The sequence below is a fragment of the Myxocyprinus asiaticus genome, chromosome 31, assembly GCF_019703515.2.
Source record: "Myxocyprinus asiaticus isolate MX2 ecotype Aquarium Trade chromosome 31, UBuf_Myxa_2, whole genome shotgun sequence".
Taxonomy (NCBI): Eukaryota; Metazoa; Chordata; class Actinopteri; order Cypriniformes; family Catostomidae; genus Myxocyprinus; species Myxocyprinus asiaticus.
This window is the reverse complement of record NC_059374.1, coordinates 18,299,164-18,327,084: the sequence shown is the minus strand read 5'-3', so window position 1 is coordinate 18,327,084 and position 27,921 is coordinate 18,299,164. Positions and strand designations below refer to the sequence as shown.

General features: G+C 39.9%; 1 protein-coding gene across 4 annotated transcripts in view; it reads left to right on the top strand.

Annotated features, from left to right (window-relative positions):
• The window catches only part of synrg (synergin, gamma), a 67,660-nt gene that overhangs the window by 1,556 nt on the left and 38,183 nt on the right, over positions 1 to 27,921 (top strand). For 2 of the 4 annotated variants that reach the window (XM_051665356.1, XM_051665355.1), the window contains exons 2-12: positions 9,710 to 9,750; positions 9,936 to 10,060; positions 12,680 to 12,807; positions 12,885 to 12,990; positions 13,320 to 13,431; positions 19,859 to 19,933; positions 20,031 to 20,227; positions 23,723 to 23,950; positions 24,044 to 24,180; positions 25,735 to 25,850; positions 26,159 to 26,221. In XM_051665356.1, the coding sequence (XP_051521316.1) occupies positions 9,710 to 9,750; positions 9,936 to 10,060; positions 12,680 to 12,807; positions 12,885 to 12,990; positions 13,320 to 13,431; positions 19,859 to 19,933; positions 20,031 to 20,227; positions 23,723 to 23,950; positions 24,044 to 24,180; positions 25,735 to 25,850; positions 26,159 to 26,221 (1,328 nt within the window). Of the gene's footprint in view, positions 1 to 9,709; positions 9,751 to 9,935; positions 10,061 to 12,679; positions 12,808 to 12,884; positions 12,991 to 13,319; positions 13,432 to 14,655; positions 14,953 to 17,460; positions 17,839 to 19,858; positions 19,934 to 20,030; positions 20,228 to 23,722; positions 23,951 to 24,043; positions 24,181 to 25,734; positions 25,851 to 26,158; positions 26,222 to 27,921 lie in introns of all 4 variants that reach the window. The other 2 variants (XM_051665353.1, XM_051665352.1) reach the window with 2 other exon arrangements.

Sequence of the window (27,921 nt, the reverse complement as noted above, 5' to 3'; positions counted from 1 at the left end):
AAGTAAAAAACTAAATATGTATAAATTTAGCTGAAGATGCATGTTGAGATCTGTCAGGGTTTAGCACTTTACAGAAGAAACTGCTCCTAAGTTTAATGCAGTGTGCTGGATAAAGCTGTGTCTCTATCAAACAGCTGCAGTGGAGGGCACACAGAGTTTATTGTAACAGTTATAGCTGTATTGTTGCTGCCAAACAATGCAATCCAAAGATGCCTATCAATTCTGAAAGTCAAAAAAGAAAGAATTGAAGACAGTGATGTAATTTCAAAGATACAGTTGTGTTTGAAACTCACTAAATAAATAAGACTGCCCACCCACATTGACCTCACACAAAGGTGTTTGAAACATTTGACAGTTCTCAAGTTCCGGTATCGAATTCCTGAAGGAAGGAGCTAATTATTTGTGTCATTAAAGACTCCTTCATTTTAGAGGCCTGTTTAATTTAAAATATTGTTTGGTTAGGATAATTGATTTAATTTTAAGTATTTACTGTTACTGATTTGAATGTATGGTGGTTAACTTAAAAATACTTACTGTAATTTATTTAAAAGCAAAAATAGTGAAACTGTTTAGGAAATGTTTCTTGTTTAGTAGCTGACTGGGTAAAATGTTATAATCAGTACTTTGCTGTCATGAGTTTTAAAGTACTTACAATGTAAGCAAAGATATTTTTTTGTTTGTTGAGGAAATCAAATGTGAGAAGCAGCTCTTTGGTATGTTGGGAGGCTGGATGGCTAATATACAGTACAAGCAATGGAATCTCTGAACTGCCAAATGGTTCATACAGTTAAAAGATAAATAGTAAACATAAAATAATTCAAATGGAGTATATTCTACTTGAATTTGTTGATTTATGCAGTCTGCATGCTGATATTTTTTTGCGCATTTGTTCCTTAGAACACCTAAATGTTTATCTGTAATTCTCATAGCAGAATTTATATGAGGTTGTTTTACTAGCTTAAGTTATTTTTTTAAGACTCCTAAAAAAAAAAGCAATTGCAGTGTTTCCCCTATATGCACCACTGCTGCTAAATTATGAGCGCCACTGCCAAAATTTGGTTAATTAATTTTCTTGATGCAACGTGACACTTGCTAGGTCTGTTCGAATAGGGTCGCAGACCCTATTTCCTAGCAGGGAAAGAACAATGCCAAGGTTCTCCCTCCATTGAAAATTTTAAGCTAAATTTCAGACCACGAGGCAAATTTACATTTACGTTTGGCAGACGCTTTTATCCAAAGTGACTTAGAGGAAAACATAAGCGAATCGTCTTAAGGAGACAGTGGTACAAAAAGTGCCATATTACAAAGTTTCACTAGCATCAGAATAGTAGTATTCAAAACAGATTAAAGTGCAACAATACATTTCTTTTTTTTTTGTTTTTGTGACTGGTTAAGTACTCATGGAAAAGATTTGTTTTTAGCCATTTTTTGAAGACAGAAAGTGAGTCAGCTTCACGGATGAAGTTGGGAAGGTCATTCCACCAACGTGGTAATTACGTCGTACTTTCCCCGAAAGTCCGGGAAAGTGTTTTGGTGCCTCTTTGTGTTGGTACAACAAGGCGATGTTCCTTAGCCGACCGCAGGCTTCTAGTGGGCACGTAGCTCTGCAGAAATGATTTTAGGTATGCTGGAGCAGACCCAGTGACTGTTCTATATGCCAGCATCAGAGCCTTGAATTTGATACGTAAATTAACCATCAGCCAGTGAAGAGAGACAAGGAGTGGTGTAACATGCATTCTTTTTGGTTCATTAAAGACCAGATGTGCTGCTGTATTCTGGATCATTTGCAGGGGTTAATTGCACATGCAGGGAGGCCTGCATTGAGAGAGTTACAGTAGTATTATTAATGACTTTTACAGTATTTAGCTGTTGTTTACATACTGTTATTATACCCTGCTTGACGAATACTCACTGGTTGACCAGAGTCTCATTCAGTGTAACGTGTGGTTGCCGTGACAGCCACGGGTACGAGCTCAATCGCTAAACATAGCTGCTTGGTTGTTTGTGGCTTATAATACTCTGAAATGACCAGTTGTGAACCCATTGTTTGACCAGGGTTCTCCATTTATTGGTATAGGTGGGATATGGCTGCCTCATGCTCTGTCTGCTCTGGGCCTATGGATCTTATGGATGCCCATATCCAATGCCCCACCTGTCTGAGCATTGAACACCTCAGAGAGGCTTTAGTAGATCCCTGCTCTGAGTGTAGTTTAATGCCTTTGGGGGTAAGGCAGCATCGGCTTGCAAAGTTGGACCCTGGTTTTCAGCGCATCCCTCCACCAACCAGGACTTCAGCTCTGCCGTTTAGCAACAAATGCCCAGCAGGTAAGGCTGAAGGATCCTTAAAGTAAAAATGGGCCTCCTTGGCTGTGTTGGCCCACCAAGTAGCTGAGCTCATGAACACTGCTCAGGGTCTTCAGGCCTTATTGGCAGTCTCTCTTCCTGCCACCAACCATGTTGTGGGTGAGGGTTCGGGTGTGTGCAGCCCTACCTCTCCCTTGCCCAGGTGCGTGTCGGCATCCAGGGAGGAATTTGACACTGTGTCCCTGGCTGCTTCAGACTCCTTAGTTGCAGCCGAGCAGGACCACTACCCTCTTTTGGATGGCACCATCTCTACATTCCCTGCCACATAGTGATGAAAGCTCAAACCTCCGTGGTGCTGAATCATCAGTAGTGTATTCATTACAGGACACACCCTAACCTGTGCTAGGCCCCTCAAACCGTTTGCACCATCCAGTCTTCCAGCCTGAGGATTTTCTAATGCCAAGCTGTCCTGACTTTACTGATGTTATTTTTTCTGCCTTTTGGTCAGCTCCATCGACCAGGCCTGATTGGGTGGCACGTACACTAGCGGCAATGGCTGATGCCCAGGATAGGGGCCTTGGTAATATGCCTCCAGTAGAGCCATGTATTTCTTCCTTGGTACTGCTCCCAGATGAGGCCCTCAGATAAAATCTCTGCTGCCCCAGCCTGGAATGCAGGCGTATGGATGACCTTTTTGTCAGGATATATAACATCGTCTCAGGCTTGAATCGGGTGGGAAATTCCATGGCCTACCTATTGCTGGCACTCCATTTTTAGATGACTACAGCTCCACCGGATGGTGCAGCCTCAGAGTTACTTAATGCTTGCTTACAGTCTTTGGGGTCAGTTGCTTTTTCCAGTGGGAAGACTCTTGGACTCCTCACTCAGGCTAGACATCCTATCCTTTGTGGGTTTGAAAGATGTGGATTTGTACTTTCACATCCCCATTGCACCCCAACACAGACGGTTTCTTCAGTTTCAGTTGCATTTCATTACAAGACATACCAGTATTGCGTTCTACGTTCAGTATTGCACCACATCACCTCAGCAAGCTGTCAGAAACACGTGGCGCCTACTAGAACATGTCAAGGCCTTGGGGCTCTTCTACAGTCAGTCCGTGTGCTTCCTGGGCATGCACCTGTACTCCAGAACAATGAAGGATACTCTCACAGTGCACAGGAGGTGAACTGTACAGAGGGCCGTAGCGAAGTTCCAAGTTCGACGCAGACTGCCTCACATCAACTTTTTACGACTGGCTGGACTACTCACTGCGGCCTCAATGGTCATTAATCTAGGGCTGTTGCACCTATGGCCATTCCAGCATTGGCTAATAGCCAGACGGTTGTCGGCAATTCACAATCGGCTTACCCCAGTGCGGGTTACAGCCAGCTGTTCCGCCACCCTTGTGCTCTGGCGACAAGGAGGGTTTCTTTGACTGGATGTGCAGATGGGGCCACCCCCTGCATGTAGGGAGGTGGTAACCACAGATGCTTTCCTCACAGGATGGGGAGGATTGTGGCAACATCGGGGCAGGTGGAGTCTATGGCTAGCGGCTTGTCACATCAACCTTCTGTAGCTGTGGGCAGTACTTCTTACTCTGAGACACTTTAAAAAGAGTTGTCAGGGAGACACATACTGGTGCGGATGGACAACACTACAGTCGTGTTCCTCATCAATAACTAAGGGGGAACGAGGTCTCTTTCATGTTTCCAGCTAACACGGGTTTTACTGCTGTGGGCAGACAGACACTTCCTGTCAATCAGAGCAATGCACATTCCCGGTCACCACAACGGCGTGATAGATTCACTCTCCCGCTCTGGTCCAAAGCTGGGGGAATGGTGTCTCCACTAGTGGTCGACAGTTATATCGCAGAGCTGATAAATCAGCCAATATTCGGAATTTTGTAATTATCGCATCGGCCAATACATTTTCCCTTTTGGCCGAGTTGTTTCTTGAGGGCACTGAGAATCGCCATGTGAAGTGACTGAGACATGGAAACGACCAGTCACGGTTTGTTTTGTTGTTATGTGCCATCTTGTTACTACAGTAATAGACCGGTGTGCAACACAGTGTCATTTAAACGGTCCACATATCAGAGCCATGGCAGATGCGTTTGAGTTCATTATGTTAAAGTGCTCGCCTGTTTCATTCTCCCTCTCTCTCCTCAACAGTACCCAGTCACTTTTAACTGTCTTGTCTAATGATAAAAGGCAAATATCAATAAAACTAATTAGAGCCCGACCGATATGGGATTTTTGAGATGATACCGATTTTATAGGGGGAAAATTCACCGATTACAGATATGGTGGCCTATATAGATCATTTTTGAGCTGGAATAAAAACAGACCTTTTCTATGAGGATTGTGCACCGATATGACTATGCAAAGGTACTCAGAAGGCTACTTTCTTAAATATTTTTATCAAAGAATATTTGACATTATTATTATACATTGTCAGCAAATTCTAGAAATGAACACTGAGAAAATAAAGACAATAAATAGCTAAATAAACATGAGTACTGTATGTTCAATATCAGTCAGTTGCTGACCATTTAAATAAAGAATAAATAAAAATTATAGCTAAAACATATTTGTACTGTATGTTCAGTATCAGTCAATTACTGACCATTTAAATAAAGAATAAATTCAAATAAAATAAATAGCTAAATAAACATCAGTAGTACTGTTTAGTATCAGTCAAATGCTGACTATTTTAATACTACCAAAACAATCACAAAGAATAACTCATGGTTCGCTGCTGTCAAGTCAAGAGATATCCCCGTATTCTGCTATACAAGTTCAGGGGAAACTTTCAACTGTGGAAAACCAGACTTTTAAATAAAACATTTTGTAAATGCAACGACTGGAAATGTTCAGTTGAAGCGAATCCTAAACAAAACAGTTTGGTGAATACATGTTTTCACATTAGCTTCCACTCAGCTGACAAGCAATGAAAGTAGCTATGTGGTTAGCTAGTTAGCTATAAGCTCAATGTCACGGAGAGTAAAAGATGGACGTTGTTTATTTACTTTATAGCATTGCGTCTCACCAACTAGGTAACAACGTAGTGTGAAATCAACACTCAACAGACATAATCCACTACCGCACCGTTGTCTGCTGGGCTACAAAAAGATGCTCTGGTGCTTACCTTTCAATCTGCTATGCTACTGACTGCACTGACAAACTAGAGCTGGGTAACAGCAAACAGATATGATAAACATGAGTGACATGGTTGTCAGGGACAGGGTTAATGTTATATTAGTTATATTGAAAAGAGAAAATGATGGAGTCATTGTTTAATAACTTTCCAGAATGTATTTCAGAAACTAGTTATCATCTTACCGTGAAGACACCGCTTAACTCCGCACCGCTTAACTGTCTGCAGAACCACTGTCAGCTCAGCTCTGTAAACAATGGAGTCGGAGCACACACTGCTGGACAAACTACATTATGACACCAATTTTAAATCACCCCAAGCATTGTTTTCTGCATTGTATGTTCTGAAAAAAAGTTTTTATATCTGCGCACATCGGAAAACATATACGCCGATACCGATATATCTGTGAAAGGCTAATATCTGCCTGGCACTAAAACTAATATCATATACCATCTGCAAATATGCGCATATCTCGTTTAAACGGATGTAATAAACCAACCTCACACAACTTCAGCAGATCCAGCATCCTGTGGAGCGCTCATTTATTTACCTCTAAAGCATGTATTCTATAAGCCTCTCCTCAGCAGTTCCCTGTCATTTTTAACTGTCTTGTCTAATGATAAAAAGGCAAATATCAATAAAACTAATATAATATACCGTCTGCAAATATGTGCATATCTCGTTTTAACAGATGTAATAAACCAGTCTCACACAACTTCAGCAGATCCAGCATCCCCTGAAACACTCATAAATCTTCCTCTTTGGCACGTATTCTCACAGTCTCTCCTCAACAGTTCCCTGTAACTGTTTTAGTGATAAAAGGCAAATATCAATAAAACTTCTATACCGTCTGTAAATATGCAGATATCTCATTTAAAAAGATGTAATTCACGAACTTCACGAAAATCCAGCGTTTTCTTCCCGTCAAGTGCTCATCTAATGTCTTCCTCTGAAGCGCGTATTCCATCAGTCAGAATAAAAAATGTCAGGATCAGCAGGCGATCCAGGCCATTTAAACTGTCTGAAGATTGCTGCTCGTGCTGGATCCGAGCACGTGAGAGCAACTTCAAAGTAAAAGCGCTTCATGTGTGCTATTAGTAAATGTCTTATTCATTAAGCACTGTATATACAATTGGTTTGATTCTGTATTTTTTTTAGAAAATGTGATTGCTAACGTGGACATGCCATCCATGGTTGCTGGACTACTGTGTGTACTGTTATTTTTTTTTCCTAGTAAAGTAACAATTGCTTCATGTGCAAATAAATTACAAAAATTTGATGACTAAACAGAAATCAGAAGAAACTGCTATCTATCATTTAAAACAATATATATATATATATATATATATATATATATATATATATATATATATATGTATATATTATTTTTTACAAAGTTAAGTTTATAGTGTGAAATTGAGTAAATATAGTGGTAAATAAGAGTTAAATAAGAGGAACTAGCCTCCTCAGAGCAGTTGTTCAGTTGATTTGGGAAAGATACGGGACTGCGTCAATGGACCTCTTTGCCAGCTGGACGAAAACACATTGTCCGCTGTGGTTTGCATCACAGGAGGAACAAGGGACATCAGGTCAGGATGCCTTGCCCCACGAGTGGCCAGATCTTCTGCTATATGCTTTTCCTCCACTTCCACTTCTTTGGGCCGTCCTGAACCGTGTACAAGAGAGGCACCACAGGCTCATCCTAATAGACCCCTGCTGGCCGGCAGTGCCTTGGTTCAGTCTCCTGTTAGCCCTCATGACTGGTCCACCACAATCAATGCCGATTCAGAGGGACCTATTGTCCCAGATGAATGGGACGCTATGGCATCCATCCCGGAGAGGTTGAGGCTCTGCGTCTGGCCTCTGGGGTTGAGCAGACACTCTCACAATGCTCGGCAGGTATCAGGAATACTGTCATGAATGCCAGAGCTCCTTCAATATGTATTAAATATGCCAGTAAGTGGAAATTGTTTGTTTCATGGTTAATCCATTTGACTGTCCTGTCGGCTCAGTGCTGGACTTTCTACAGCACTTACTGGGCACTCCCCAGCCACACTAAGGGTGTTTGTGGCAGCTATAGCAGCTTATCAGGACACTGTGGGAGATATGTCAATTGGTGCAAATAAACTTGTGGTGACATTTCTTAAGGGAGCTATATGCCTTAATCCACCAGTGCGCAGAGTACATCCTCAGTGGACGTGCAGGTGGTGTTTAATAACCTGTGTTCGGTGCCTTATGAGCCTCTTGAGCAGGCTGATATTAAGGATATTTCTATGAAGACTGCTTTTCTCTTGGCTATAACATCAACTAGGAGGGTGAGCGAGTTGCATGTAAGTAAGTCTCAGTAAGTCCTCAATGCCTCAGATGGGGGCTCGAGGCCAATAAGGTCAGTCTCTGGCCGAACCCGACTTTTCAACCCAAGGTGTTGTCACCTTTCGCCCAGAGGGTGATGCTTCTCATGTAGGCCTGTGTCCAGGACGGACATTGTGGCAGTATGTGTCAAGGACTGCTTCATGGCGTACCACCAATGAGTTGTTTATTAGTTTTGGTGCCTGCCGGAAAGGTGCACCCTTATCCAAGAAATGTCTGGCTCATTGGGTGATTGACACCATTTCCAATACATACCATTCGGTAGGTCGTCCAGTTGCTGCATCTGTGAAGTGTCACTTCATGGGCAGCACTGCGTGGTGTGCCCCTCTCTGAAATATGTGTGGCAGCTACGTGGGTGTCACCTTGCACATTCACAAGATTTTATAGATTTAATGTGGCCTCTGTTCCTTTAGTTAGCTTTGCTGTACTTCCAGACAATGTTTAAGACTGTGTATATAGTCCTTGTGACTTGGTTGTACTCGTCTTCCACTATGTTAATCCATCTGTGGTGGTCTGGAACAATGAAATAGAATGCTGACTACTGACGTAACCGTGGTTCTGTGTATAGTGGAAGACCGGCAGAGTCTCTGGTCACTCGGACAAATGAGAATGACTACAGAGACAGACCATGACAGGAACAGATTCATATATGGCTTCCGACTTGTCCTTGGTCAGGGTCACGTGTGACAAAGCAATGCAAGATTCTTGATATCATGCACAAGCGCACAACACCTTTCTCTACGTTAAACCATCTCTGGTGGTCTTCCACTATTCATAGAGTCACGGTTACATTAGTAACCAGCATTTGGCTAAATCTAAAGTGAATATTATAACAACATGAAATGCATCTTGCACTATATAATGGGTTAGATGGCTATACATTTTTAAATTCTGTGTCAAAGCTGCTGATGAGATGCAGCTTATTCTCTTTAGTGTGGTTTTGTGGTTATAACTAGGTGTGCTGATAGTGATGGATGTCTGGTGATGGTAACAGTTTGAAATGGTGGCTTGATGAGGTGATATCCCTGCCATGATGTCACAGCAGATCTCTGTGAATGTTAATCTAGTTTAATCCAGTGTTTTATTTTTTTATCCTCGCTCTGTTGTATCACAGTCTCTGTGAGAGCTCTGTAAAGCCGTAAGCCTGCGGGTGAACAGATGCAACACAGAGAGACAGATCCTTGCCAAAAGACAGTTTTCTGCAGGGCCTTACTGGAGTGTTAGCCCACATTTCATGCTATTCTCAAAGCAAACAAAATTAGGCTAACTCTAAATGAGACTGTCAGGTTTCTTTCACACTAGCGCTTTTGCTGCGAACCTAGACAATTGCAAGCAGTTTTCATAGTTTATTTGAAGAGGTGGTTTGTGGTACATGAACACCAGTATAGTTCGCATTTCGCAATTAGTAAGGAAGTAATTAGGCCTGCATGCTCCCGGATGCAATTATTAGCCTATAATGCATTTCTCATAGCAGCTTGTCTCTTCGGAGAGCAGAGGCTTTCTTCGCATCTCTTGCAATGCAACAGTAACGGGATTTCTGAAAAATAAAGTGTAGTTTTCCAGCAGCTAACTTCTGAATGGGGTACAACCCTGTTGGAAACAACATCAGGGATGACCAACCGTTATTATTTTGGTTTCTGTAGCAAATTGACATAACTTGAGGAGCCTTCTAGGTGCCAGTGGATTTGGGCTGTTTCATAAATGTTTTTTCGGTTGTAAGATTGATTTCTTGCCTTTAGTTTTCCTCTCTCTCTTAAACACAGAGGGCAGCTGTATAGACACAACATTAGCTTGATATGAGAAATGAGCTTCAGGGCTTTGAAATGGACAGACTGGTAAATTACAACAATATTGAATGTTCCTTTCTATTCTTTTCAAGTTTTATGTACCCAGTTGGAGGAGGCATTGGACCACCTCAAGGTAAGAATCTGAATCTTCATGTGTATTTGACCTCTGTTTACTTACATTGGATATGTTTCTTTATTATGACATTTTTTGACAAGAACTTAGAATGAAAAACCACTGTTGGTGGTGTGACCAAACCACTATGGCTATAATAATAAAACTGCAAAAAAGTGATTTTGTAAACTGTTCTTCAATGGCAGGAATGATGCCCATGCAACAGCAACAACAGCAAGGCTTCCCCATCGTCCAGGTGATGCAGCCCAACATGCAAGGCATGATGGGAATGAACTTTGGTGCACAGATGCCTGGTGCCATGCCTATACAGGTCAGCTTCAATTTCTGAAAAACATTAGAAACATCAAAGATATATCTTTTATGTTAACATGTCACCCTTTCCTTTCCTTTCTTTTACTTTTACTTTCCTTTTTCTTTTTCCTCTTTCTTTTAATTCTATATACTGGTCATAAACATCTAAGACATCTCTCATGGTAATATGAATTTTCCCTTTTCCCTCTTTAATTTCCATGCCTATACAGGTCAAGCGTCTGTTTCTGAGACACATTAGAAACATCTAAGACATATCCCTCATGTTATCATACTGTATACTGTCATCTTAATCTTTTCCTTTCTTTTAACTCTTTCCTTTCATTCTCCTCATATCTATCATGTTAATATGAATTTTCCTTGCCTTTTTCTTTTTCCTGTTTCTTCTATTCCGTATACTGGTCATAAACATCTAAGATATATCTCTCATGCTAATATGAATTTTCATCCTTTTCCTTTCTTTTCTGTTGCTCTTCTTTCCTCTTTCTTGTTAATGCCTATACAGGTCAACCTTTATTTCAGAGACACAGTAGAAACATCTAAGACATATTCCTTGTGTTAAAGGGGTCATGAATTGGAAAATCAAACTTACCATGATATCTTTTCATATAATAGTTCATAGCACTATTAAAACATACTGTAAATTTCAGAACCGCAAACTTCTTCATTAGTCCAAAAAAGGCTTTATTGAAACCAAGGTGGCAAAATGACTTGTTCTCTACTTCCTCCTCACTTATACGTCATAGTGAGGTATTACCTCAGCACAGGCCAGCCTCTGCATAAACAGATCAATGCCTGCTTTATCATCGACACTGCTTAGGCCCACCCACCGGTCTTGACGTTAGAGTAGAGCGGTGAGATTATTTTTGGAGCAATAGGAGGTGTCATGATGGCCACGAAGATGTCAAGACATTGAGCAGTGCCAGGTTGTGGGAAACTAGATCTCTTGCATTTGCTTCGCAAGGATCCCAGCATTAAGAAAGAGTGGCTGAAGTTTATTTTTAATGAAGTCCCGGATCGCGTCGGTAAGAACGTTTTTGTTTGCGCTCTTCATTTTAACGATGATTCTTTCACAAACAAGACACAGTTGAAAGCAGGCTTTGCAGAGAGACTTAAATTAAAAGTTGATGCAGTGCCAAATATATTGGACCCGACAGTGATGTCGCAACAAACAATTGTGAGTATCCATGTTAATTGTTTTGCTTTGTATGTTACAGACTGTTAAATGTGTACTGTGTATTTGATTTGATCCTAGTGATTTTAGATTCTCGTGTATTAGTTTTAATGCACAGGGATCTCTAAGCAGCATATATTTTCTTGTTCTGTTGGCATGATGGCACAGATGCACCTAAAGAGTACTGATATCAATATATTTAGACAATCTATTTCCTTTTTAACGAAAACATGACTCATTGTAATGAACAACATATGCGTTTGTCACTACACTGAATATATTATGAAATATGATTATTCGGCAAATGTATCCTATATAAGTTTACATGTTGCACGGTAAGTGTATCCTTTCACAGTTATAAATGTGATAGCACCATGTATTTACACTTTATTTGGTACTGTCATGCGTTACTCAGCATTTGTAAATGTAATGTTTCACCGTTGGAAAATGCCCCAACTATGTAACAAGAGACACACCGCTGTGTCGCGTCTTGGTTTAAACAACAATAAAAGTAATACCTATTACACAAATAGACAAGTAAATTACAGTGATTACTTACCACGCTGTCACAGACTGCAATATCCGTGGTGTTTGTGGAGGGGGTTAATTCGGGATCAGATTCTGGATCAAACATGTATGGATGAATTACTCCGGTTGTAATTTTTTTTAACCATCCGAAGTTTTCAAAACATCTCCACACGCGTGTAATGGCGGGGGCGTTTACATTTATCCACATGCAAAGATGTTACCCAGTCACAGCAGTGGGCGTTTACACTGAAGTCTTCAAGAACACATGCCCCAAAAAAGGAGCATTTGAATCAGAGGCACAAAAACTGGATAGAAAATGAACAATTATTCCTAAATTATGACTACTTTTAATGAAAAAATCACACTAACATTATAAGTGGACCTCAAGGAACATTATAAAATAAAAATCCAATTCATGATACCTTTAACATACACTGTCATCATTCTCTTTTCTTCGCTGATCTCAATAAAGGTATTTTTTCATTGTGGGAGAGAGATTTTAAGCAAAGGGTAAGGCATAGTTATCATCTGCACGGCATTTGTCTCATCACATCCCTAAAACTTCTCCCTATGAGATTTTGCAAACAACATTTTAAAGGAAACGACAAAACATTTTCATCTGACTTTGTCTTTTTACACTTTTTTTCTCCTCATCATATTGATTCAGTCTGACCTCTGCTTTTGCATGATTGCTTTTTTTAAAGATGTATTTTATTATAGGACATTTTATTATACTTTCAAATACAGGGAGGTTTTGTGCAGGTCTATGAATTTTATGAAATTAGTTGGATGAAGGTGTTAACTATTTTTCTTCTGTATATGTGGCTCTTTCCTATCTTGTGGTTGTGCCATAAAAATGAACATTGGACCACTAATGTCTGTTCAGATTTGCTCATTGTCTTTCTGCTGTGTTTCTAGGGTGGGATGGCTATGGGCATGCAAACTCCCGGGATGCAGTTCATGGGTCAACCTCAGTTCATAGGCATGAGGGGCCCGGGGCCACAGTTCTCTGCGGATCTTCAGAAACAGATGGCGGAGGAGCATCAGTAAGGTTTTACATATTCACTCTGCTGGAATGTTGTTAGTACATCAAAGCTTGTCCCTGATCAGTGTTTGTCCATAGAAAACGGCTGGAGCAGCAGCAGCGGATGGTGGAGGAAGACAGGAAGAGGAGACAGTTTGAAGAACAGAAACAGAAATTGCGTCTCCTGAGTAGCGTGAAACCTAAGGTGAGCTAATACTTTAAAGGAATAGTTACCCAAAAATGAATATTCTGTCATAATTCTGAAACAACTTTTCTGCTGAAGTAACCAAGGCTGCACAGGCAGGTTTAAATAATATTAGCCAATAACATCATAGCCTACTTTTCACGATACAATCAAATCCACATAGATGAAATCAAATCCAGTCCTACATTATTTCCCACTGAATATTCTGTTTCATTTGGATATAAGTTAAATGTGACTTATTTTAGTATCCTTCGACATGAATCCTTTTTAAGTTACGTTTTCTTGCATATCAACATATCCAAACTCAGAAATATATTATTTTTATACAGACTGGGGAGAAAAGTCGTGATGACGCTTTAGAGGCCATCAAAGGAAACCTGGACGGCTTCAGCAGAGATGCCAAAATGCATCCAACACCGTCTGCACAGTCTAAGAAACCAGGTACATTTAGTAATGCACTCTAGCTGCATTCAGGCCATTTGCTTGATGTCCCTGCTCATGATGTCAAGGGCCACATCTGTGACCCAGACAGCTTTTGACAAGGCCAAAGTGGTCGTCAAGAGCTGAAGGACGTTGTTAGGGACAAACACTCACACATTCAACACACAGTTAAAACTCAGTCTTAATACAAACACACCTCACCTTAAACCTACAGCCAAGGAGAAGCTGTTTTTTCTCCAGCAGCCACCAGGAGGCCCTCCAGATGTTTCCTTTGTGTGTGAGATATTTCCTCATCTCCCATGTAACACATTATCTTCCACCTTCACACTCTTACAATTTCATTCCTCACACACCCTCACCTCAGTGGCTGTTAGCTTCACTTCACACCTGCAAATGCGATTAATATCACTTTAGAAACAGCGTTTATAGTTGACTGCTGTAACTGTTTTTTGTTTTGTCTAGTTGTGTTGTCTAGTTTTTTTGTTTGTTTAGTCTAGTTCTTTAGCGAGGTGAATCTCACAAAGAAATGCCTGGGTTGTATTTCACCCCAAAATCAGAAGACGACAATAAGAAATTAATAATTTATTTATCTGACAATTAAATTCTGTCATTATTTTCATGACAGTTAAGCCTATATTCCCTCCAAATTCGATTTACTGCAATGCAGATAAATCTCATTCTCATTACTGTAATACAGTAATAACAAATGTCAGGTCAGAACACAATGATTTTTTATTTTAAGATCAGCATGAATTCAATACCACAAATACTGCCATGATGTATACCTTAGTACTTTTGCGTAATTGGACTTTTCAGATGTACTTTACAGTTTATATTTAATTTATTTAGTTTTATTTTTCAACCTATTCTCATACACAATATCACAATGCAAAAAATCTTAATGTTCCTAAAAATAGGCTTTGTTTTCTGCATAATTTCACCTCTTGTTTCTTTTCATTTTGGGGTTAAATGTAACCTGGAAATTTCTTGACAGTTTTCATGAGATTTACTCTGATATATATTTCTGTACTAGAGGTACTGAATATATCCATTGACATTTTTGTATATCTTTTGCCTGCTAAACAAGAACAATGAACCTATTGTAGTTCAGTACCCTCTTGTTGTTCTCTGCAAATACTGTTTTCATTTTTCAGTGTGTGTCTGTTTGGTCATAACTCATGATGCGTGTTGTGTCTGTTTCACTCTCTTGTTTGGTTTTTGCAGACTCATCGCCATCTCATTCATCTGTCACCTCTCACTCTCTTCCCCCTGCTTTCCCCGACGACGATGAGTTTAGTGACTTTGTGCAGGGCCCTGTCGATACCGCTTCCTCATTCCCTTCTTCCCTCCCTCCATCCTCCCCTTCACTGAGAGCCGCTCATGCCAGCCAGTCTTTAGAGACGGGGCCCGGCCAGCACCCCCCCTCTTCCCCTATCCCTCACTCTCTCCCTCCATCTCTCCCCGTACCCCTTGCCATCCAACACTCTAATGTCATCTCCAGCTCCCAAACTGCATTCAAAGGTAACTCCTCTCTCTCTTTCTTTTTTGCATCATACCATCTCTTGTTAACTTTAGCAGTTAGCCCCTGCTGCTAGATGCTGTAACAGTGCCATTATGTGGGCAAAAAGCATCTTTCTTCTTTGATGACCATTTTGATCTGATTTTCTGATTAAATGAAAATCTTTGGAAGCAACATATAAACACCCCCAAAAAAGGCATTATTTTATGGTAGGGGTGGGTGGTATGCTGGGTTTAAAAAAATAAAAACTTACCAGCCACAGGTAAATGCCCAGTTCTACCAGGCAATATTTGTCGAAGCAATGGCCTTTCTTGTATCACACCATAGTGGTTGGCAGATGAGCAAAATTTGGCGAGTGGTGGATGTTAATTTCACATCCTGGTGATATCACCAAAATTTTGTCACGATAACGGTTTATAACACAATATAGTAACTTTTGCTGGAAATTCACTCATATCTTCACATTTGCCTATGTAACACTTGAGTTAAAAACAAAAGACTCAAAACAGTATATCATTATAAATAGGACTGTATGAGCCAAGTTTAAAACTATTGTAAGACAATAGAAAATATACATACACGTGACCTGTGTGTGGCAGCACATCATTTAAATTCTTTGGGTGCATCTCAGTTAGCTCCCTAATTGAGTAGTCAGGGCACTGACCAAGGAGTCTGCCATTTCTAGGTCTGTCCCATTTGCAAAATCATTCCTGTGTGCTGAAGTCGCTCCCTAAAAATTGCCAGAATGCACCGTAAAAACCAGGGAGCATCGTTGTTCTTTATGTTCCCCTTTCGGAAATGGGTTGTCATGTCTTTGGAAGTCTCTCAGGTTGTTAGTAGACAGGCACAAGTGTAAAACTATGAAGTCAAAGCCTTATTTTCTCTTTAAAAGAGATTTAGTTTGTAATTATCTTTCATCCATAATATGCACGAAAGGGAAACAATCTTTTAAATATTATAGTTATTAGAAGATTAAAAATACACTTAGTTAAATTTATTTATCTTTCGTAACAGCAATGTACGTTTTAGTATCTACAACGGAAATGCACAATAGGTTCTCTTATACAGTGATGTTGTTGATTAATGTTGATTAAATGAGTTTAAATGCACAACCTTTACGTCATGTCACAGGCTGAGTAATGAGTGTTCATGATATACTGATTCACTAGATAGAACTCAGGGGAGCAAGATGAGACACATTTTCAATTTATGTGGCAAGTTACAACTTTTTTTGGCAACCGTAAACAACATACAGTTTAACCTTGGCTACACCAAAGTCCTACGAAGGCAAGTAGGTCCACTCTGCGGCCATCTTGGAAACACTCCCAAGCAGCTATTTTCTTTGGATACAAGCAGCATAAAAGTACAGCTCCTATCTACTTGAATGGGGAGATGACTGAAATCTCCAAAACGGTTGGTCAAGATTATGACCAAATAACATATTTCAAATCAGCAGTAAAATCTGACAACAATGGCATCATAAATTGTGCTTCTTTAGCTCAGATCACACTATTTAAAAAAAAAAAAAAAAAAATATATATACAAAACCTTTGACAAAACCTTTAGTTTTGTCAGGTTGCAGATGGTGTCTCATATGCTCTAATGAGTTAGGCTAGAGTTAATGGGCAGTGTGGGAAAACGTCACAGTTCAGTACCTGTCTGCAGTTTCAGTTCAGGTGGAAATTCTATCGGCACACCAGCACACACATGTTGTGCCGATTCTGTTGGTGCCTTGATAAGGAGCTAGGAGAGAGGCAGGCATGGAAGTGTGTATTTGAAGAACTGTTCAAGGTTCAATACAAGTTAAGCTCTATCGATAGGATTTCCACAGTCAATTACCACAGAATATAATTTCAGTTAGTCTCTCAGGTTTTTAAAAACAGCAAAAATTGCAGTTGGACTAAGGCATTTACAATGGAAGTACAAAGGGAATAAACATTAAAAACAAATGTATAGTCACAAGACTTAAACGTGTTTATGTTGGCATGAGAAAAATGTGATCAAATCACTTGCTGACCTTGTCTGTTTAAAGTTACATCCAGTTTTTCAACTTCATGTCATACCACATAAAGCCACTGTATATGCAATATGTGCAAGGATACAAGAAAGACACTGTTAACATGGAGTAAACAGGAATTCAAAGGAATTACATAAACGCATAACCAGAGATTCATCCACCTAGATTTATACTGAATAATTAAAGTATTTTAGTACTTCTGTTATTAAAGTAAATTAGCCAATCATATCAGGCCTAAACGTTTTCTGTTCTGCCTCAGGTTCTGTGAAAAAGGTCAGTGAATAAATTCGTCAATGTAAAAGTGAATAATGAAGCAGTTTTCCCAAACTTACCTAGCCCCCACATGTTCTTTTTTTTTTTTTTTAATGAATCCACATACAAAAGGCCTACTTATACTATAGTTGTCGCTGCTTATTAAGTTGGGATAGGAAAAAGGTATTTAAAAAAAAAAAATCACTTTTAAAGTCATAACCTCTGTCCTTAACTGATTCAGGCCCATCTCTGGATGAAAAGATGGTCTCATCATGTGATTTGACAGCTGATAAGAAGGCCCATGTTAGTTTTAAGCCATGGCATGCTCTGTCTGAGCTGGGTCCCAGAGCTCAAGCCACAACCCAATTTCACAGCTGCTCCAGATCCCGAAACTGGGGCCAAACTCAAGACGACTTCAGTTCTGCCTTCATCATAGAGACAGCATCTGAGTCTCTTCCCGTGGCTCAAGCGCCACCTGCAGCGGAAACCCCGCCGGTCCAGCCCACTAGCACCTGCGGTGAGAAGAAAATGTCTGTAACTTCTGCCCCGCCTCTTCTCCAAGCTTCACAAAATAAACACAGCTCGATACTTCCTGCCCTGTCTCTATTCGCTAATCATGGTATGCATCAACATATGGGCTTTGAGGGGCTCTTGATTCTCTTTTAAAAACCTTTCTTATGGCTTGAAATCTCCATGAAATTATACCTAATACTTCTCAATGAATATCCAAGTAACCAAGCCTTCCGTCTTCAACTCTCTGTGGTAGTACAATGCCCAAGCATGAAAGAGGAGAAAATGCATGGATGCAAATGGTTTACATTTCAAGACTATGTGCTCTTGAACATGAAATATGAAAGTTCTCAGACAACAGTGCAAAAAATGCCTTAGGATGACAACTGAGGGAAAGTGTGGCATATAATATGCTCTTCCACACGCTTGATCTAAATTTGGGGCCTGTGTTTATGTATCTGGTGTAGTGAGTTTTTTAGCACTCCAGGCATATGTGCCAGCTTTATAAGGGCTTCGAATAGCCACATCAGCTTTCATTAGTGAGTTGAGACAGCTGCTTTGCCAGCAACATGTAAAAATGGCTAGAGAAGATCTTCTGTCTGATGTTGTGAATGCATTCCTTTCTATTCTGGTCAACATACCCCACTAACAAGTGTATGCAACCTAACATTTGTGCATGTTGGCAGTTTAACATACACTGTATATGCTGGGCTTGATCTCTTAACATGGGGTGCTAAATTAATTCTTCCAATTTTAGATTCTTTTGTCTCTGCATTGTTGCCTGTACAGGGCTCCAAACTAAAAAAATTACTTTTTTTAAACTGAAACATTAAGGAGCCAAATGGCTGTTTTTAGTAGCCAAATCACAGATTTTCTCGATTTAGATTGCTGCACGGAAACAAGATAGAAATCCAATGAAAAGGAAGTCAGCTGATAACCTATTAATCAGAGGTTTAATAAACAGTCTTTCTTTACTGTTACCGGATGGCCCAGACACAGAGACTACAAGAGTGCAAATTGAATGAAATGCCAGATTCAGATTATCGTGCTACTCCAATCCCAATCAATTATGGTAAAAAAATAAATAAAATGGTACACAATAAGGGACTTTTAATTATGAAGAAGCCCGAAATACACATAGGACTTTTATTTTGAAATGTCTGCGCTCCAAGTTGTGAGCTCACTGACGGCTGTTTCGCTGAGAAATTGAATCTGATTCAAACTGCTAAACTGAGCTCAAACCCTCAATTTCTTGAGGGTGATTCATGAAAAGATCCTGTTCAAAAGAGTCATTTGTTCTCGACTGTGTTTGTTGTTGCATGCGGTGCAGCAAGCTCGTCAGAATCAGAACTGGTGAAAAGCGGCGCTAGACACACTGTTGCACTCTCTAAATATGTATTCAGTACCTCATAAGATATCTGACGAAACCACACATGAACGCACACAATCTGACTGTTGCCAATGGCGACTATATTTTAAATTATTGTCGCAATCAATTATTTTTGGTCACAGTCTGGAGCCCTGCACAATTTCTCTGTAATAATAATTATAGAGATTTAAAGGAATAGTTTATGCATAAATTAAAAATCTGTCATAATTTGCTCACCAATCCACATGAATGTCTTTCCTATGTGGAACACAAAAGGAGATGTTTTGATAAGAGTGAGTAAATAATGACCAAATTTTCAGTTTTGGGAGAACTATTCCTTTTTGGGGTGGGGGGGGGGGTTGCTACAGATAGTGGTTTAAAGTCCTAATTTTGACTCTTAGTCTAATTTACTTCTCTACAGGGCTCAGGGGTTTAGCGTAATTTTCCATGTGCACAGTGGAAATGTAAATGCATTCCGAGAATCATAGTCAATGCTAATACAAATCGAAACATTCCTCCCCATATGTTCTGTCAATCTGTTTTCCCTGCAAACCCACCGACTCTCGGCCCAAGACAATTGAGCTGATGGTAGAAGCATTGGGAGTCTTTGGTGTATCTGTGCATGCCGTTAGTGGTACATCCGACAGGTGTGGGCGACGTCTGACTGCTGTATACACATGGGATGTATGCTTGATCGAGCAGCCTTAGATTAAGAGTACATGAGCAGCATCTCACTTTTTTCCTTGTCCATCATAAACAGGTGTGGGCGTCTACCCTCAACAAGACATGCAGCCCATGGTGCCAGCCTGGTTGTACAATGACACCCTTATCCCAGGTATATATCAATAGAGCAAGCATGCTCTCGACTTCATTGTTCTGCAAAGGTAAGTTTTATGTCCCAGTATCTAATGCAAATTGGCTGCTCTTTCCAGAGTTGTTCAAGAAGGTCATTGAGTTCACCATGACACCAACAGGGATCGACACAGCCAAACTCTACCCCATTCTGATCTCATCGGGCCTGCCGCGGGAAGCCTTAGGGCAGATTTGGGCCTTGGCCAACCGTACCACACCTGGCAAGTTGACCAAGGAAGAGCTGTACACCGTTCTGGCCTTGATTGGAGTTGCCCAGGTAATGACTGCCGTTTCCAGATGGTCACAATTTCACAAAAGTTGTACTGCTATTTTACAAGTTCAGAATCAGAATGAGCTTTATTGCCAAGTATGCTTACACACAAGGAATCTGTCATGGTTACAGAAGCTTCCAGTGCAAAGAGAATACAAAAAATATACATATGCAACATATACATACAAACATTTGAAAAATACATATAAATATATATATGTAAACTGTGAAATAAGAATAAAAATAGGATACAACAGGTAAATGTATAGAGGAAACTACAGTAGGGCAATAATAATTTTGTTCAAATATGTTATATACAGTTATGTGCCAGGTGAATTAATGTATTGTGCAAAAGAGGTAGGATATGTCTAATAAATATAAATGGAATATAAATATGAATGAATAGTTGAATATGCACATGGTTGTATTGCCACATGGAGAGTTTTGGGGGCAGTTTTGACTGTTCATAAGGTAGAAGGGAAGAAACTGTTCTTGTGCCTGACGGTTCTGGTGCTCAGTGCTCTGTAGCAGCGGCCAGAGGGCAACAGTTCAAAAAAGTAATGTGCTGGGTGAATGGGGTCCAGAGTGATTTTTCCAGCCATTTTACTCACTCTGGAGGTGTACATTTCTTAGAGGGTGTGAAGGTGAGAACCAATAATCCGTTCAGCAGTCCAGACTATCCTTTGAAGTCTTCTGATGTCTGACTTGGTAGCTGAACCAAACCAGACAGTGATAGAAGTGCAGAGGACAGACTCAATGACTGCTGAGTAGAACTGGATCAGCAGCGCCTTTGGCAGGTTGAACTTCCTCAGCTGGTGAAGGAAGTACAACCTCTGCTGGGCCTTTTCTCAATGTGGGTCTCCCACTTCAGGTCCTGTGAGATGGTAGTGTCCAGGAACCTGAATGACTCCACTGCTGCCACAGTGCTGTTTAGAATGGTGAGCGGGGTCGATGCTGGGGTGTCTACTATCATCTCCACTGTTTTGAGCATGTTCAGCTTCAGGTTGTTTTGACTGCACCAGTGAGCCAGCCGTTCAACCTCCCTTCTGTAAGCAAACTCGTTGTCAACTTGGATGAGGCCGATGCCTGTAGTGTCATCTGCAAACTTCAGGAGCTTGACAGAGGGGTTAACAGTTACAAGTTAACTATTTAGCTGACATTTTATCCAAAGAAACTTTACTGTACACTTATTAAAAGGACAGTGCCCCCTGGGGCAACCTGATGTTAAGTGCCCAAGTGTCTCAAGGGCACAATGATGATAGTTAGTGGTTTGACTCTTGAGGGACTTGAACCTACAACCTTTTGATTACCAACCCAAATCTTTAAACTTTTAAGCCACACCACCCCCATTAAACCTTCTTAGCTTATGCAGCATGCAAAGCCATCCTAGCAGAATCTGGTCTAAGGTTGTTTTAGAAATTTTAGCTCTTGATCCCATTTAGATTGTTGCAATGTTATGACTTGGAGAGTTGCAGATCATGTGTAAAGTGCATCAAATAGTGTGTAAGAGGTAATGTGGAGTCACATTGATGGGCAACTGGGTGGGTGGCTGAGGCCCTGGTGAGCATTATGGGGGGGGGGGTGGATCTTTATCGGCCCTTACTCAACCTTGGCAGCTGCATGAGTAGTTAGATCTGTCTGTAACTCATAGGATCCTTCCAGTAATAACACTTTTGTTATGCAAATTTGAAAGCTCAATGAGGAGTCACTCTTCCAGTGCTTTGGTTTTGTAGAGCAATAAAAAAGTAAAAGCTCTGGAGGTTGTCAGCAATGGCATTGAAAATGGAAGTTGACTTTAATGAATATTTTAGGCAAACAAATCAGGCTGCCTCTTGGCGGAGGTAGAATAGACAGCTGGATGGGGAAGAAGGTCTATTGTCTGACAGCTTTGCTTTTTAATTTTTGCTCCCTGATGACAGACGTGCTGTAAATTCAGTGTTTACGTATTAAGTTGAAGCACTCTCATCTAATAGCTCACTAAATCATCATTGTGTGTAGGGAGAATGTCTGCTTTAATCGAGTGTCTTATAGCAGTGCATCATACCTCAGTTTAATGACTGTCAATAATCAGCATTTATCAGTCTGCTCATGCTGTTTATCATATCTGCACTTTTTGTTATCATTGATGGTATCATGATGATTTAATGCTTCTCTTTATAGCTTTTTGAAAAACGGGGATGGTGTGGCGTAGTGGTTAAATATATGGGCTGGTAACTGAATGGTTGTAGGTGCAAATCCCACAGTGGTAGATCCATGAATGATCAACATTTTGACCTGGAGGAAGGCACTTACCTGCAGGTTGTTTCAGGAGGACTGCGAACTGTAAGGCCAGAAACATACTCTACAGAAGTATGCAGATGCAAATGTTTGGCCAACGCGTTGCAAGTGCATGGTCCTGTTGTGCATACTTAACCCTATTGCGTTATGGCTAAAGTATACTTCGGTTTTCTTCATACTGGTATGTCTCACGCACAGTGCATCCATTTTTTCGAGACACGCGGACAGTCCTCGTCTCTGTGCGTTGTCAGCGCATGCCCCAGGCGTTGACTGTTCTAAAGAGTATCTCATAGCAGTCGGAGTGCCCATGCAGTGAATGCATATGTATGGGCTAATGGTCAAAAGAGTATACTTTGAAAGTCTGAGCGCGGGACCATGCGCTTGATGGAACAGTACACGGAAAAACGAAATATACCTGAGCCATTATTGTGGCGATAACTAACCTTAAAACTCTAGGGAGTAATAGATTTAGCTTAAAATGTCTGTAACATTAAACCTCATATTATTTATCAAATAGCTACCTATATTAATGTGTAGAGTTTAACTTACAATTTATGCTAATGCCTGCTAAATCGCCCCTTGATGAGAATGCAATGCATACTTGAAGTCTTATTTTAGAATGCAACGACACTTGATGCTGAGCTTGCGTGGCTAGAAGCGTTTGCATTTGCGTACTTGCATAGAATATGTTGTATATGCGTCTGCTAAATTACTTGTGCTCTGCATCAGAACCCTTCTACAAATGGGAGCCTACAAGCTTAGCATAAAATAGCATAACGCTGCTGTTCCATAGATATTCTATGGGCGGTACAATGGCGAGGAGAAAAGAGGCCAGTTTTTTGGAATGGATGTCTATGGAGTATGATTCAGTACATTAAACAAACTGCTTTTGTGAGGAAACAGCTCATCATTTAATGAATTGACCACCTGTCCACTAATCTCCAACATGTTTTACACTAAACAATCCTTTTGAACTAAACTATGTGTGGAGTTTACTATAATAAAATTGCTGTTTTATAAGAGAAGACACAGACAATGTTGCGACAAGTAGGTGTCAGTTTACGGCTCCCCTCATTCATTTGTATGGTATCCGTAAATGGTGACTTGTAATGCGCTAGTTGACCGTTACGCTCTATCCAATCCAAGTTGACACAACCAAACAAATGACTGAGTTCACCTTTAAACTCCTTGGTCTAAATTACTTTTTGTGGTTGTATTTTCAAGAGTGGTCTTACAGTCATGAGTCTGGACATCCTGAGTCAGTTTCCTTCCCCGCCTGTGCCCAATCTACCGGCCATGGCTATGGCCATTCCCGCTGTCCTGCCTCAGCACCAGCAGCCCATCATGACCCAGACACCCATGTCCATGGCGATGCCTACCCCTGCTGCACCTGTCGTGGGTATGACCCCAAACCCACCCGCTAGCTTCATCACAAACTTCCCTCCTGTTCAGGTAAACATCATACAATTTATTGCAATCATCTAAACAATAAGTGTCATCTTTATAGGCACTAGCAGATTTTGTTGCTCTGTTGTTCTATGTTAGGCTGCCAAGGCTGATGACGATGATTTCCAGGACTTCCAGGAAGCCCCAAAAGCTGGTGCCGGAGATGACTCATTCACAGATTTCCAAGGAGAGATGGGGAGAGCGTACCCCACCATGGCAACATCATCCCAGAGCGGGTATAAGCACCAATTTTGATCAAGCAAAGCCCTTACAAATTGTGACATATTGACATGTGCCTGCAAAAGCACATTGTATTTGTAATGCAAACAGAGTATTTAGATATGTGTTGTAAAACATAAGCTCATCATCTCTCATTAGTAGCTTATGATATTGTGTTTATGCTTTGCTAATTCCTCGTGACTTGATTCACTCATCTGGAGGACAGAATTGCTCTTTGCTTTGTAATGGCTTGCAATAACCCGCCCAACGCAACAATTACCTCTACCATCTTTTCTAATGAACCCATTTCAATGGACATCTGATAAGCTCATCCCATTTTATTTCTGTTCACATCTGCATGGAGAGATTTTATGCTCCCAGGGAAAAGACGATGAAAGGCAATTATAGAAAGCAGGGAGTGAGAGGGGGAATAGAGGAGAAAATTATTTTCTCCAAGTGCCATGACCTCCAACAGTCGATCATCCTTGCTAAGCACAAAGGCTTCTTTGTTTTAGAGGAATATTTTGTTTCTTGAGAGTGTCAGATCAATCGCTAATTAAAGCAGACAAAATGAAAAGTGGTGAGAGTAATACAGAAAATGAGGGTGGTGAGATCAGAGGTGTTCTCTTGTGCTGGAATATTGCTCTGTTATGAGGGAAGTGATCCAAGATGGAGGGGAGGGAAGAGGGATAGTGTACTGCTATCTCTTGAAACAGATTTCTATGTAGAAGAAAATGCAGACTGAATCCCAATTCGCATTTCCCATATATCTATTACACACTAAAAAGTACTTAGCTGATGATGGGAAAGCGCATACTTTTTAGGTGAAAGTAAGATGGTACACCACTGGGGCATACAACCACATATTTTTTCACATTGTATGCATGTAATTCTTTACATTTATTGTAGGTCAATTCATTACCTTTAAATTCCTTATTACTTATTATATGCATCCTTGCATTCCTACTCCTCCTCTTCCATAGTGCAAGGAGGTCTGGGGAGTGGGCAGTATTAGCATATAAAGTATGCACATAAACACACTTCAAAAATCCATAAATAGTACACTATCTGGCCAACTTTGGCTTAATTGACGTACGATCATTTAAGATGCACTACTTACATATGACTCTATAAGACGAATATGGTGCAAATTGAGATTCACCCTCAGGTTTTATCTGTTATGTGTAATTTTTATGTTTATGTATTATGTTTATTTTTAAAAGGGTGGTCCTGGTCATACAGTACTTAACCCAAAATCAATACAAAAGAAAAAAGTCTACATTTAGGACTATTAACATTTGTTATTAATATAATTTTTTTGCATTTTGACATTATTTTCAGAACATTAAAGCACATTTTTACAGCACATTTCTCATTAGCATAACATATTTTAGATTTTGGAGTAAAATAGGACAGGGTCATTTTCTTTACAGGTTTTTTCAGAATCACCCAAAAGCATCAAAGAACAAAGACAAATGTCTCTAAAAACAAAATATAATGTTTTGGCTTGCCAGCACAAGCTCTTTGATCTCTTTTGATTGAGTTAGGTTTATGTTTTGTCTGTCTCACAGTGTTCCTGCCATGTTGACTCCAGTGTCTGGATCTTCATCCTCCTCCTCAGATAAATATGCAGTGTTTAAGCAGCTGTCAGTGGAGCAGCCTGCAGTGCCCACACCTCCTGTCTCAGGTAACACACACACACACACACACACACACACAAACGCACACGCACATCCTTCTAGCTGTCAGTATACACCTCATTAGCCCTTTGATGATGGCAGATCACTTAAAGGACTGCTGTTATATCAGTTTATGTTGAAGACAAATTCTGTTGTCTAAATGCATTTGAGATAAAACAAAGATTTATTGTGTGGCTCACAGATGTGTTTTGCATAAAGAAATTCTCCTATTAATCACCTCCTGCAATTTTTAGTCCAAAGTATTTCATTTACACACAAGCTTTTGTGATTTACTGTGTTTGTTCTTTTGGTCCAGATTCTGGGGACAAATACAGTGTTTTCCGAGAGCTTGAGCACCCTTCAGACAGAAAACCAGTTGGTAAGCAGATCCACATCTTACACTGCAAGATCCTACCAAAGAAACACAAATTGGAGATATGCAATGCATGAGCACTGCTCCTACAACATTACATTTAATGCAATTACATGAACCTATATACTGGGTTCCCATGGTCATGGAAAAATGTTACAATTGTGATTTCCAGGCCTTAAAAGTCATGGAATGTTCTGTAGTATAGTTTTTTGTAGTCTACTAAGTCTAGAATTTGACTAGAAATGTTATAGAATTATTTCTAAAAATTTGTTTCCAGTAATCACCAAGAACTGGAAAAGTAATGGAAATGTCATACAAAAGTCATTGGTCACATGGGGCCTCATTCATGAAACACAAGCAGAACAAATTTTTGTGTAAATCGTTTGTGAAGCTGACGTAAATTCTCGGATACATGAAAGTTTTAGTTTTTTTAATACGTTAGTTGGTATAAAAAAAAATATACACCTGCTCCCGACAATGTGTAAATCATTCGTAAGACATCCGAACATGTAGTGTTCTTTCAGGCAGACTGCCATGACTACATTTTGACAGAAGTGAAATTAAATAAGTAATTAAAAAATTTACTAATAATGAAATGAGTGAAATTAACCTTAAAGAATAACTTAAATTAGTAAAAAAAAAAAAAAAAGCTTTGTTTTCTTGCCTATACTTATTTAGAATTTTCAAATACTCATTTATTTTTTCAAAGTGTATTTTTTTCCCAACTCTGCTTTTCGTTTTTCAAGAAGAAGTGCTTGACAAGGGGTGAAAAGTTCATGGAAAGACACAGTTTGCGTTTGATTTTCTTGAGATAACATGACTGGTTGGACAGTTTTTTTTATTTTTTATTTTTTTTTATTTGATATGAACTCTTATAATTTAGGTTTCATAATTCAGTATAGGCATTGGTAAATAGCGTTCAGTTGATAACGTATGGTCAACTCAATGCTAATGCTGATAAACCCATAAATAGACCCATCGCGGGCAGGTACGTGCACAATACAGTGGGGAAAAAAATTTAAAAAGCCTGCACACTGTCGTATAGCTTGCAAATGTGTAATATCTTATAGCGTTTCGGTAGAAGATCTTCTTCAGGCATTTTATTAATTTCTTTGAAGATTCTTCCAGTTGCAAGTATATCACTGTTACCATTATGATTTACCCGAGAAGTTTCACAAAGGATGCTGGCGTTGTGCTGCGAACTGATCCACAGAAAGTTAATGGTGGTGAACATCCTCCTCCCGACATGGACTGAAAATTTTTTACACTCATGTCAAACCATTTTTATTGACTTCTTAAGCTGTTTAATTCACAAAAAATCCTCCAGTGACAGTAAAAACTGACTGTAAGTTCTCACTTTCTTTGAGACGCTATTGTGCTTGCTAAATAAACATTTTACAATATGAATTTTACGCACTTCATTCATAAAATATTTCATTACTATAGCATTAGCATTTACTAGTGAGTCTGGATCCTTTCTTATATGGCGTTTGCATGGGTGTGGATTATGATAATTGTGAATGAACGGGCGAGTTACGAATGTTTGGGATTCACTAACATACTGGCACACACATTTTACTAACAAATCTGGGGAGTACAAAGTGTTTTTATGAATCGATCATTTTATGAAATGGAAAGTTTTCGGGAAGGTCCATTTTACGTGCAAATTACTCATATATTTACAAAAGTTTCATCAATGAGGCCCA